The 12,528-nt window shown below is 39.5% G+C and overlaps 1 protein-coding gene across 1 annotated transcript in view; it reads left to right on the forward strand.

Moving 5' to 3' along the window:
• fat1a (FAT atypical cadherin 1a) overlaps positions 1-12,528 on the forward strand; it is a 100,187-nt gene that overhangs the window by 46,267 nt on the left and 41,392 nt on the right. Inside the window, exons 5-8 of the mRNA XM_016570442.1 lie at positions 7,388-7,717; positions 8,279-8,489; positions 8,856-8,924; positions 10,210-10,349. Coding sequence (XP_016425928.1) covers positions 7,388-7,717; positions 8,279-8,489; positions 8,856-8,924; positions 10,210-10,349 — 750 coding nt within the window. The remainder of the gene's footprint in view (positions 1-7,387; positions 7,718-8,278; positions 8,490-8,855; positions 8,925-10,209; positions 10,350-12,528) is intronic.

A 12,528-nucleotide genomic window follows, 5' to 3' on the forward strand; every position in this document is an offset into this window, starting at 1 on the left:
CATTCAAATGCAAATGTTTATTTTAAATTCGACTAATATTCATTCTTTATTCACAATCTCCTCATCACAGGCAGGCACAGCACTCATTTCAACATGTGTTCGTGTTTGTGTGTGATGTCTGCGTCACTCATAGCACGTGCCTATATTGTGCGCTATATCGAACATTTTTTCTATCGATATCGAAGAAGGTGTACCGTCGATAAATATTAATACTGTTTTATCGCCCAGGCCTAGTCTGTAAGATGTTTTACTGTTTTTGAAAGAAGCCTCTTATAACAACCAAGGCTGCGTTCATTTGATCAAAAATACAGTTGAAACAGTAATATTGTTAAGTAATGCAACTTTTTTTCTGTTTTAATGTAATTTTACATGTAATTTATTCCTGTGATGACAAAGCTGAATATTCAGCAGCCATTACTCCAGTCATCAGTGTCACATGATTCTTCAGAAATCATTCTAAATATGCTGATTTGGTGCTTGGGAAACATTTCTTAATATGATCAGTGTTGAAAACAGTTCTGCTGCTTAATGTATTTGTGGAAACTGTGGATATATTTTTTTCAGGAATCTTGAATGAATAGAAGTTTCAGAAACATTTGAAATATATTTTTTTATTCAGTTTAATGCATCCTTGCTGAATAAAAGTGTTATTTCTTAAAAAATTCTTACTGACCCCAAACTTTTGAACTGTACCACATATTAAAATATAATGTAATTTGAATTTTCTGGTTTAACTTTAACATAGAATGTATTTTAAAGCGAACTCCTTGGGAGAAAAGTAAAAAAGGAGGAAAACAGATGAGCAAACAACTTTTAGCCTTGACTGTTTAGACCCAAGGCACGAGCCACCAAACTAAACTGTGCACGTAAGCGGACTGCATTCTTCCCCCTCCATTCCTTCCAAAGTGCTTCTGAGGGGATTTAGATATCCGGTGTGTGTGGAGGGTAGGTGTGTGTGTATATGCATGTGGGGGTTTGCCTTTGTTCTCTCTCAGTGTACCGTCTCGGGATTAGGCAGGCCAGAACAGGAAGTGTCACCCTGCCCAGCTAAAGTTTATACTTGTGGATTTTAATTGAGCTGCAAGCTTCTATCACCTTCTCTCTCTCCCTCTCTCTCAATAACTCTTTACCAACCGCTCCCTTCCTTCGCCAAAAACCCAACCTCAGTTTGCTGATATTTCAAGTTGTGCACAGATTGATGCTCTTTTAATTATTGTTATAGATGCAAATTCAGTTCAAACCCTGTGGCATCTCATTAAATTTGGCAAATTTGCACCAGCCCTTACCAGTTCTTTTATGCCCATTTTTGTGCCCCAGAATTGTATTGTAAATGACAGGAGGGATGCGGACAGGAAATAAAACCAGGGAGGATGGTACACCCTGCAGCATACGCTTATCCAGTGTCTGTCCTCCCTTCTTCTCTCCATGCCTCAGTGATGTGAGGAGCTCCTCTTGACTTCAAAGCAAAGCCTGCTGACCAATAGACAGTAGGCTTGTAATTAGCTAATGCCAACAATTCAGCTAAATATTAGTAGTGCCAAGATCCCCTCAAGGTTAAATCTGTTCCTCTGGTTTTTAATTAACTAAGCTTTTTTTTTTTTTTTTTAACTGTTGAGATTGGAGTTTGGTGGTGCGTGTAGTTTCATTCAACTTGGATGCCATATATTAGCTGTCTTAAGCGTAAAGAGCTGTAAGGAATGCTTTTCACCTGACATTGTCTTTTACCCTTTTAATTGCACTTTTAAATAGAAAAGCGACACTGCATAAATTGGTAGCCAGCCCTGACTTTAAACCACATTTATTGTCTCCATGGGTTTATGCACCTTGTTTTTAACACAAGAAGCCTTGCACACTGTAACCTGAATTCGCTTGAAATTGTCATTCGCTTCCAGTTATTTTACCTGTACAAATGCAGTCCGTTATGCTGCTTGATAGCATGATGTTTAAAGAGGTCATATGACGATGCTAAAAATAACATTATGTTGTGTATTTGGTGTAATGCAATGTTTATGTGGTTTAAGGTTTAAAAAACACATTGTTTTCCACATACTGTACATTATTGTTGCTCCTCTCTGCCCCGCCTTTCTGAAACGCATCGATTTTTATAAAGCTCATCGTTCTGAAAAGCGAGGTGTGCTCTGATTGGCCAGCTATCCAGTGCATTGTGATTGGACGAATACCTCAAGCGTGTGACGGAAATGTTATGCACCTTACCATATTTGGAAACAACGGGTCTTCACGACATGGCGGCAATGGCAACGGCAACAATACTACAGCGAGAATAAAAGTTATGCCTTCTTTCTTTGCGTTAACCTTTGGGCGGTGTTATGCAAATCGTCCAAAACAGTGATGTAGATATGTGGGGGCGTGTTTAAATGAGGCGTTTTAGGAAGCCGTGGACGACTCGTAACTTTTATAAAGAATATCTCTCCGGGTTTGAGACTTTAGTCTTTGCAACTTTACGGATCGTATATATGCACAAACAGCTTGTAACAAAGGACAAAGACAAAGGAAAACTCAAAATCGCATCATGTGACCCCTTAAAAGCATACTTTCGGCTTGAGTACTAACCATCTTACAAGAAGTTTGGTGTTTAGGAACAATTCAGTCTATAAAAAAATACAAAATGATTTCACATTTGCGTAGATTATTCACCCTATTTTTCAATGCGAAAGTAAGCTATTTCCTGAGAATGCACGGGACTTCTGAATCATTAGCTGCTATAGGTAAATAACTAAAAAGTTAACAGTGCTGTAAACTCTAAAACTATTTGTGCAACAAACCAGTTTATTCATGAAAATATGATAGCACTTTCCACAGCATAAGCGAATGACACTGGAAGCCTTGCTTGTTCAAGTTAAAAATGACCATGTCTGCTCTTACGTAAAAATTAAGATAGATAAGCTTATGGCGCTTTTCCACTACATGGTACGACTCGGCTCGGTACGGCTCAGTACGGCACGGCACGGCTCGGATTGGCTCGGGTTGCTTTAGAGTGGGCGGGATTATTCACATGTCGTTATAGTTGGTCCGCCTCTACTACCACGACTCCTAAAAAAAACTTTTTCATTCCGTGTCGCCCCATCAAGCTCTCGCTGGATCCGCTCCTCTGCTATCAACGAGAGGAACGACTGTACTTCCTCAACAGGGGGAACAGACCCTTTTTGGTTGTTAAAAAAAGGTGCGCTCGTTCAAAACAGTTGCGTTCGATCCTTCGCTGGCTGTGCCGATTTAAATCTAGCGGTTCTTTTGTGTTTGTGTCGCAAGTTCAGTGAATCAGGTAGTGACGATTCTCTCCAGCCAATATGTGATCAGCAGAGTTTACACATCACGTTTTGGTAACGGTACGGTTCGCTTGGAACCTCAACCGAGGTGGTACTAAAAAAAGTACCATGTACCAGGTACTGTACCCAGTGGAAAACCCCCCAAAAGTGAACCGTACCGAGCCGTACCGTGCCGTACCATGCAGTGGAAAAGCGCCATTAGTTAGCAGGCTAATAAAAAAAAGGTTAGCGATATGCTATGCTAGTGTATTAAGTAACTAGTCTATAAAATGTAAGATTACTAACACAAAGAACATTTATGAACAAAGTGTTTTTTTCAAAATCTATAGTTTTGCTTTCTATACTATTGTGTAATAAAAAATATTAATGGTCATGATAACAGTTCAGACGGCATGCACCATGAAGCGATTTTGCAGTCAGTCAGTGAATAGACTACCCATTAAAAATTCTTTAATCCAATAGAATCGCTTTGAGGTCCTAGACGAACTCTTAACAGGCACACTGAATTGTTCATTACAGCGGCCCTAAATTTATCCATGTATCATTGCCACTAAAATAATATGAAAATAAATTAAAAAACTCAGCAGACTGACTAGTCGGTCGGATATCTAGTCCATGAAAACAGAAAGATCATACTCTGAATTTTGGATACATTTCTCACAACCTGTTTGAAGCAACTGTCTTCTTCTGTTTAAACACCTTCTGGGACTGTTATGATCTCATGCTTAATTTGATTACCGCGCCGCTTTAGACCGGCTGAGGGAAAGACTAATAAACAAATGACCATCAGTCCAGTCACTGTTCACACGCATTCTTCTGGATCCTGTTTCTCCATGTTTTTTTCCCGCACGGCTCCGGTGGCCCACTGTAGTAGTCATGACAACCCCAGTAATTTGCGTTTTTGGCCGGTGTTTAGTCAGGGGTCCAGCAACAGGAAGTTCTTTATTGACATCTTCCCTCCAGGGGTCATGTCTCACCCAGCCTCCCGCCCAGGAGTCTGGCTGTCTCTCTCCCAGGGGCAGTACAATCCAGCTGGGCACAGCACCGCAGGAGACAGGGGAATGAGCTGGTGCTCAGTTGCTCGCTGAGGTTAGTTGGAGGCAGCACATGCTTGGGGGGAGGGAGATGCAGTTATACGGGGCCAGGGTGAGGGCATTTGAGTGTGTATGTGTATGTGTGTGAGAGATATATGGGAGAGCGCCCTGCAAACTTTCACACACACTTAAGAGCTGGGAAGGAAGGTGTAAGGTGCAAATGCTCCTAGAGGGGGAAGGGAGGGAAATTCGAGAAAATAAAAACAGAGAGAGAGAGAGCTACTCTGGAACATGTTCAGGCATGCACAGCACGTCAGAGAGTCTGCCCCGTTGCTCTTTGAACTTAACCAAACCAAACAGGAAAATATGCCCACGATTCACTTAAGTTGATTTGCAAAGAAATTAAATTTATTTCTGGGAATACACCCTGAGCGTCTGAAGATGTAAGGCGTTGCTTTGCCTGTTTTCCAGGCATGTGAAATGTGTTACTGCTTTGGCCGCACCAAAAGCTCAAAACACATTTCTAATGTTTAAAATGCTTGTACCTATTAGTGGTGATTTATTCCACTGACACTTTTGAATCTCACCTAAAAGATTTGTTCAGATTTGGTCACTGATTCATTTACAAATCTCTTTTTGCAGATTACATTGTTACAGCACTATGTAGAGACATTTTTAGTATGTGTGTTATGAGTGAGTCATTGAATCATTCAACCAACACATTTCGTTTTTCGTAACTCTGAACAACATACTACACATCCCCTTCTTTTTGTTCAATCGGTTAGCAGAACCTCTTTCACAAACATGGTTGGTTTGGTTACCAAGTTCATTCAGTTTTTTTTTAATGAATGACATGGTAAGACATTCAGATTCTACGTTAAGAGTCAGTGCATAGAAATCAAAGAGAATTGTTCGCCTAAAAGATTTTTTCAAAAGCACAAATTTGTTCATAATTGAAACACCACTATTGCTCATACTTGCAGGATTTGTAACCTATCGTGCTACGAATGTGATTAATAGCATCATGGTAGTTCAAACAGTAGTGCATGGAGCTAGCGACACCAAAATCATGGGTTTGCTTCCCATGTAAAGCATGAGGAAAATTTGTAAGCTACTTTGCATAAAGCCAAATGCATAAATGTAATGTAAGACTACAAATCTTACTTTTTGTTGAGGAGAGATGTGCTGTAACTAAGCAGTCAAGCTTGATTTTCACCCTGTGGACAATTTGACTTAGGCAGTCACCACATAAAATGTAAAAATCTAGTTATATAATTGATGTTCAAAGCAGACATGGTATTTTTATTGAACTGGAAATTTAATTTCAACTGTCTGAATTCTTTCCAGTTGCTGGAAGAGGTTTTTAAAAAAGCAGTGCATTGCAGGCATACAAACACACGCTCGACTCAGGAGAGTGGACTGTTGGAGCTGACCGAGCCCCTTGTCTTCCTGTTCAATTAAATCAGTTTGGCCAACAGTTGGATGGCACTGGACCGCTTTGAAAACAAATACACATTATAGGTCTACTTGCTGTTCACACCAAAGGCTGGACTGCTTTTACAGAGTGTTGAACAGATGCTTTTAAATGTCTGTGCTGGCCTGTTTTTTTTATCTGCTTCTGCCATAGACTGCAGTAGTTTTGTATTTTGCATTCAAAGCTAACAAAGTCTGCTGAGTTCATTGACAGGAAATAGTGTGTATGTCTGCATCTCTGTATGTGTTTGCATTCATCAGCTTATGCACCAGCATACCATTAAGCCGCCTCAAACGGGCATTTTCTGAGATTAACTGAAGATATCCAGAGGAAATTAATGAGCTGGTTAACGGATACCAGCTGAGATTGGACATGGCGTTCTGAGCATGAGTATATGCTCAACAAACCACCAGCATCTGCTTAATGCTGCAGTCTCTGCTTGTTTGGAGCAGCTCCTGTACTTATTACTGTTCATATTGTTGACAAAAGTGCTTTGCTATTAAAACTGGTGTGCATTTTTGTAAACTTTTGATCTGTTCTTTTTTGGCTCTACAGTGTGCTTACAACACAACTGAACTAAACTGATCTACCGTCTTTTTAAATAATGTGTGAAGTAATCATTCCTAGGTCTGCAAACAACACAGTCAGATTAGACGATTGGACTAGCTTTGAGAAAAATCAAAATCACGCTTATTTTGAGGCTATATAACCTGTCTGGCTATCGCATTCATGATGATATTTTTCATCAGATGTCATAAAAGAGAAATTATCTAGAAAAAACGTCATTCCGCAATCATACAGAAAAATGCATAACAGTCTGTTCTCACCCCCGGAAACCCTTGCCGCACGTCTCTGAAAAGATTGCTTGACAGCTAAGCGCACTGGGAATTACTTCAATTTTGTCAGCCAATTGACTTAGATAGGAACACTTGCCCCCGTGTTCTGAACAGGAGATTTTTCTTTACCTCTGAACGGCAATTGATTGAAGCTCTCTCTATAATGAAGGTTTTCAATCACTTGTGTCAGATATTCTTGAGTGTGTTCTATTATTGTCCCGTGCACCTCTCTTAGTACCGCTCGTTTTGTCACTCTAATTGAAAATGTTCATTATGACACCGGCTCTCTTGGGTTTTGGGGTTATTCGACATGAAAGGAAAGAAGAAAACTAGAACTGAGTGAATGAATCTTTCCGCCCCCTCGATTACAGGCTTTTCTATCAGCCCCCTGAAGCTTTCTACCCAAACAAATCAAACTTTTAGGAAGGGATGTGCAAAGGTACATATTTTCAAAACCAACTAGTCTGTGGGTTGTCTGAACAACTAGGCAGCTAATTGGTCTAAAGAATACGCTCTATAATCTGTCTGTCTATTCATATCCATCTATCGTTTGATGTGGGATCTACTTTGTAATATTTTGTGACAGTTTCTGAGTGAAAATTGTTTCAAAGAAACAGCAAGTAAGACCGAATCGAACACAATATTTTGAAGTAAAAAGACTGAAATCATATTTTGTTTTAAAATATACTCAAATATTCTTTGAATTACTAATTTGGAAAATATTTAAAATAATTTGCATTCAATATTCTTATGTTACAGATCACAGTATCTGATCAAGGCATTCCTGTGAAGTCCACTACGGTCCGTGTCATCGTCAAAGTCCTGGATGAGAATGACAACAAACCACAGTTTATGGAGAAAGTCTACAAAATCAAACTCCCCGAGCGTGAAAAGCCAGAGAAAGAGCGTGCACTCAGGAGAGATCCTGTGTACCGCGTTATCGCTTCAGATCGAGATGAAGGGCCAAACGCTGAGATTTCCTACAGCATCGAGGACGGAGACGAACAGGGAAAGTTCTTCATTGAGCCCAAAACTGGCATGGTTTCCTTTAAGAAGTTTTCTTCTGCTGGAGATTATGATATCTTAACGGTGAGGATGTTCACATTTCTATAGCACATATTCCGTCAGTTTGTATTTGCACTTTTTGAAAGATTAGAAATGTGCAAATAGCAAGATATGAAAACCTGGATCCTTTTTATTGCGAATGTATTTGCTTACTAGCTTGAGTTTCAGCGTCTGAGGAGGCTGTTATTATGAGTTGGAATGTAGAAACCTGAGCTCTCAGATTTGACACACACTACATTTTTCCTGAATGTCCCTTTGATGGAAGTTTTACGAGTGTAAAGTGAACTTCCTGCGGGCCCATGTGGCCGGTGACATTTTTTGCCAGACCTCCCATTGTTTCATTGCCTAACATCTGTCGCTTTCCAAAGTCACAGTGACAGGTTGGTGTTCTGGTAGCATTCTGTATTTCCCACATTTAGTAGTATCTCTCCCTGATTGGGCTTGAAGTGTGTCTTTTTGGTATCGCTAACAGATTTGCTCAAATTATTATTTTTCCCAAACATATGAATTCCAAAGCCGTACTGTAATTTACATTGCAGTTGTATTATTTGATTTGACCTATTCTGTTCAACATTTATCCACCAGATTAAAGCAGTGGATAATGGTCGACCCCAGAAATCATCCACCTGCCGTCTACACATTGAATGGATCCCCAAGCCGGAGCCGAGCGAAGTCCCTCTGGCATTTGACGAGCCATTTTACTCCTTTTCTGTCATGGAGAGTGACCCCGTGGCACACATGGTCGGGGTCATCACTATGGAATCTGTTGAAACACCAGTCTGGTTTGAAATAACAGGTATGGTGGAAGTAGATTTTGAAAGTTGTGTTGGTTTGGACTTTACATGCTGAAGCTTGAATTCTAATGAGGGTCTTTGTTAGTTCATAGATTTTTAACAAACTAAGATGAAATCTTCTAATGAATCTCTTTGGAGGAAGTTTCTTTGCATGAAATAACCTCTAACTTTGTGTTTATCTTCTCAATAGAACTGTCATAATATGACTTAATAGTTTGCATTCTCTTCCTGTCCCTTTATCTTTTAACCAAACTTTCACTGACAACTTTTACTTTCTCTCTCTTCTCTACTTCTTATTTTTGGAATGGTTTGGTTTCTTCTGCTTCTCCTCTTGTTTGTCTCCTTGCTCCTCTTCTTGGCTTTGGAAGAGGACATGGCGGCTAAAGAGCTGTTTTACATCGTTCAGATGGCTTGCGACCTGAACTGCACTGCAGAAGGTATCTGCCGCAGATCTCCTAATTCTACTGTGCGTGGCCATTATGAGATCTGTCATGTGCTTTTGTACTCATGCTGTTGTGACTGTTTCACATTGGTTGCACCAGGTCCCAAGTGTTGTTTCTCTTTCAAGTACTTATGAGCTGGCAATGAAAGAGTTACATTTAGATCATTAAATCAAAATTATTTGTCTCTGTCCACTTTATGAGATAAATAATAAAGAGTAGCTTGTTTTCCTTGCCAGCCTATGCACTTAGTGTTGTTCACTTTGAAGGCCCAGTGCTCTCATTTTCTTTCATGTATGGTGTTTTTATTATTGTTATATTTGTGTTTGGTCATATAATCAGAAAAAAAACATACTGCTGGTGATTCAGTGGCTGCTGGCAAGATAAAAAAAATGAAAGATGCCTTATACATTTGTATAATACGAATCAATGATAGCAAATGCACATACAATTTCAGAAATCAAATGAACAGCGTTTTCATAGAAAATATAGAAAGCATTCATTGGCAACACTGTTGGTGTTTTTAATGCCATGCGGTTATTCTAATCTCAAAATGACAAATAAAATTTTTTAAATGCTGGTTAAGTCTGTATAGGTCAAAGATGCTGCATATTTATTTGCATGTATTACTATATTTAATCTATTACTTTATTCCAGCTTTTACATACAATATCTTGAGTGCACCTCTTTTATTAGGAACATTTTTTTTTTTACATTTCTGTATTGAAATGCAGTTTTATGTCTTTTTGGGGACATAACTATTAGTTGTCTTTATATAAGAACTTAAAGAAAGCTTCATTGTATGAGTCCTAATTTAAAGAAAAAGAAAAGAATGTAATTCTTGAAAGGAAACCTTCAGTAGTCTGGCATAGTCTTTAAATATTATTTCTTAAAATATGGTTAACAAACCTGCTTCACTACCTACTAATATTGTCAAATAATTGCGCAATTTTTTTTTTTCAAAATTATGTCAGTGAAATTATTTTTTTAAAACTACATTATTTCAATATTTTTCCTCATTTTTTTATTGTGGACCCTGTATTATCTTGTGGGTTTTCACACACTAAGGCAGCAATATGGCAGACTGTATGTCAGTCAGCCATTATTGTGGCATACACAAAAAGTGTGAAACAGTTGCTGCGAAACCACAAACGTGACACTCTGACTTTTGCCACCTGTGCCGTTCTCTTTCTCTCTCTCCTGTCTTCAATTGCCTAACTTGTGATGATGGCCGTCTAATTTCCTGTCCATTTTGGTTGTGGTGAAAACCTCCTCTCAACAGGTGGTAATTCTGACAGTCGATTTGAGGTGGGGAAGGCGAGTGGGACAGTGATTGTGGCCCAAGCGCTGGATGCAGAGCAGAAATCCCATTACAACCTGACGGTGGACGCAACAGATGGCACCAGATCTGTCAGCACGCAGGTAATTGAATTGCTAATGAAGTGTTTATGGAAGCAGAGCATTGTGTGTTCACCATAGAGGCCTGGGCTTCTTTTTTGAGATCCCTATGAGGGGCAAAAAATGGCTCAGATTTTTTTGTACATGTATATTTCGCTGGTGGCAAGGAAGGAAAAGCAACCCAAGCATTTCCAACTTTCCAAATTGAGTTTCCTTCTTTGGCTGCACTGGCACTGTAGGTCCCAAAGGTCTTTCCTGAATAAGCTACATGATTAAAAAAGGAGCACAACATATTGCTATTAATTCGGATGTAGATGAGTCAAGCGAAAGTCATTAATCCTGTTTTACATGTTTTGCAATGATTTTTTGAGGTATATTTGTAGATACATTCTGTACAAGTTCTGTGTGTGCCAGGTTATAAGCTGTACTAGGAAAAAGGTTCAAACTAGCAAGCTTTAGGCAATCTTTCTGGTTAGATTCAGGTTAGCTATTGTAGACATTTTTTGATGTCTGAAGGTTCCCTAAATGTTCTTCAAATACCTCACGTCACAACATGCTGGCAGACATTCCTTGGCCTGCCGGATGGATAGTTTTTGGCCAGGGTTCCTGGAATCTTCCATTGTCTCATTCCTGGAGCGTGTGAGGAGGATGAAGCTGTCTGGCTCCCTGCATTTTCATTTTGCTTTCTCTGACAGTCTGACTGTCTTTCTTTAATTCAGTTATAAGTTTATCCCATGAGAACATTAACCACACCTTTCAATAATGTGCAGTATGAAGTTGATTCTGCTAAGGTTTTTTAGACTTACTGTCAGTTTATTTCAGACTTTGCATTTGCTTTACTCAGCATATGGCAGAAAGTGTAAAACACATTGCCCCTGTTCGTCTCTACATCATTCATGTCATCTCCAAACAGGCTGCACTGTTTATGTGCTGATTTCCTGTTGGATCGTGAATAAATCTTTGCATATGGTCCTAAAGAGGTCACTGAAGAGTGGGGCTCTCTGGTTGAGGGCCGTGTTTGTGCCCTCACTCTCTCGAACAGAGCCTGCATTGTGACCAGCTCCCCAACCCCCCTCCCAGGATATGTTTAGGCAACACTGTTGGAACTCTCTTGTGATCTAGCAGACCACTGTGGCCAATGATACCACCGCACACATTCATTCCTGCACGCAAAATTAACTGCCACGAATATCCTGAACCGGAGCCCCCACCATCCAACTCTCCCTTCCTCTTATTGACGACATTTCCAAACACAAAGACAGTGACATGACACTGTGAGTCTTTGCGCTGAAGCTCTTCAAAGCGTCTCTCGATCAGCCCTGCTTAGCTAAAGCCATTGTTGGGCCCTAAAACCTTTCAAGTCCAACCAGTTACAGTTGTCACATTCACAGGGCACAGAGTGCAGATTTCAGTGCCCTGCATCTGGCTTTGGCTGGACCTGCTTGTGCACACGTTTTTGCGGTTTGTGACTCTTTTGTGTTGGGTTTATCATGTTGAGGTGGTAATAATCATTACTGCTTGAGGTTCAGTTAAATTTGTTGACCTTTGAAGATTGAGGCTTTGATGAGAAACGTCAGCTGATCTACTCTTAGTCTCCTGTAACAAAAACTGATATTAAGATTTTTGTAAACAACAGATTAGCTTTTGGGTGAATCTTAAAACAAATATAGTTTTTATTTCACCCCATAATCAAAGGGAAGGAATAATCATTTATTATTTTGCACTGAAAAAAAAAAACATTAAGAAAATGTGGTCACACACTTAAGTTTTGGGACCAATTCTCACTATTAACTAACTATTAACTATTACTTTTGCCTATAAACTCCTAATTTGCTGCTTATTAATAGTTAGTAAGCTAGTTGTTAAGTTTAGGAATGAGATAGGATCTTAATGGGATACTCCACCCCAAAATGAAAATTGTGTCATTAATCACTTACCCCATGTCGTTCCAAACCCCTAAAAGTTTTGTTTGTCTTCGGAACACAATTTAAGATATTTTGGATGAAAACCGTAAGGCTTGTGACTGTCCGATTGACTGCCAAGTAAATTACACTGTCAAGGTCCAGAAAAGTATGAAAGACATCGTCAGAATAGTCCATCTGCCATCAGTGGTTCAACCGTAACGTTATAAAGCGACGAGAATACTTTTTGTATGCGAAGAAAACAAAATTAAAGACTTTATTCAACAATTTGTCTCCTCTGT

Source organism: Sinocyclocheilus rhinocerous, unplaced genomic scaffold, assembly GCF_001515625.1.
Source record: "Sinocyclocheilus rhinocerous isolate Xijiao unplaced genomic scaffold, SAMN03320098_v1.1 scaffold681, whole genome shotgun sequence".
In the NCBI taxonomy this organism is placed as follows: Eukaryota; Metazoa; Chordata; class Actinopteri; order Cypriniformes; family Cyprinidae; genus Sinocyclocheilus; species Sinocyclocheilus rhinocerous.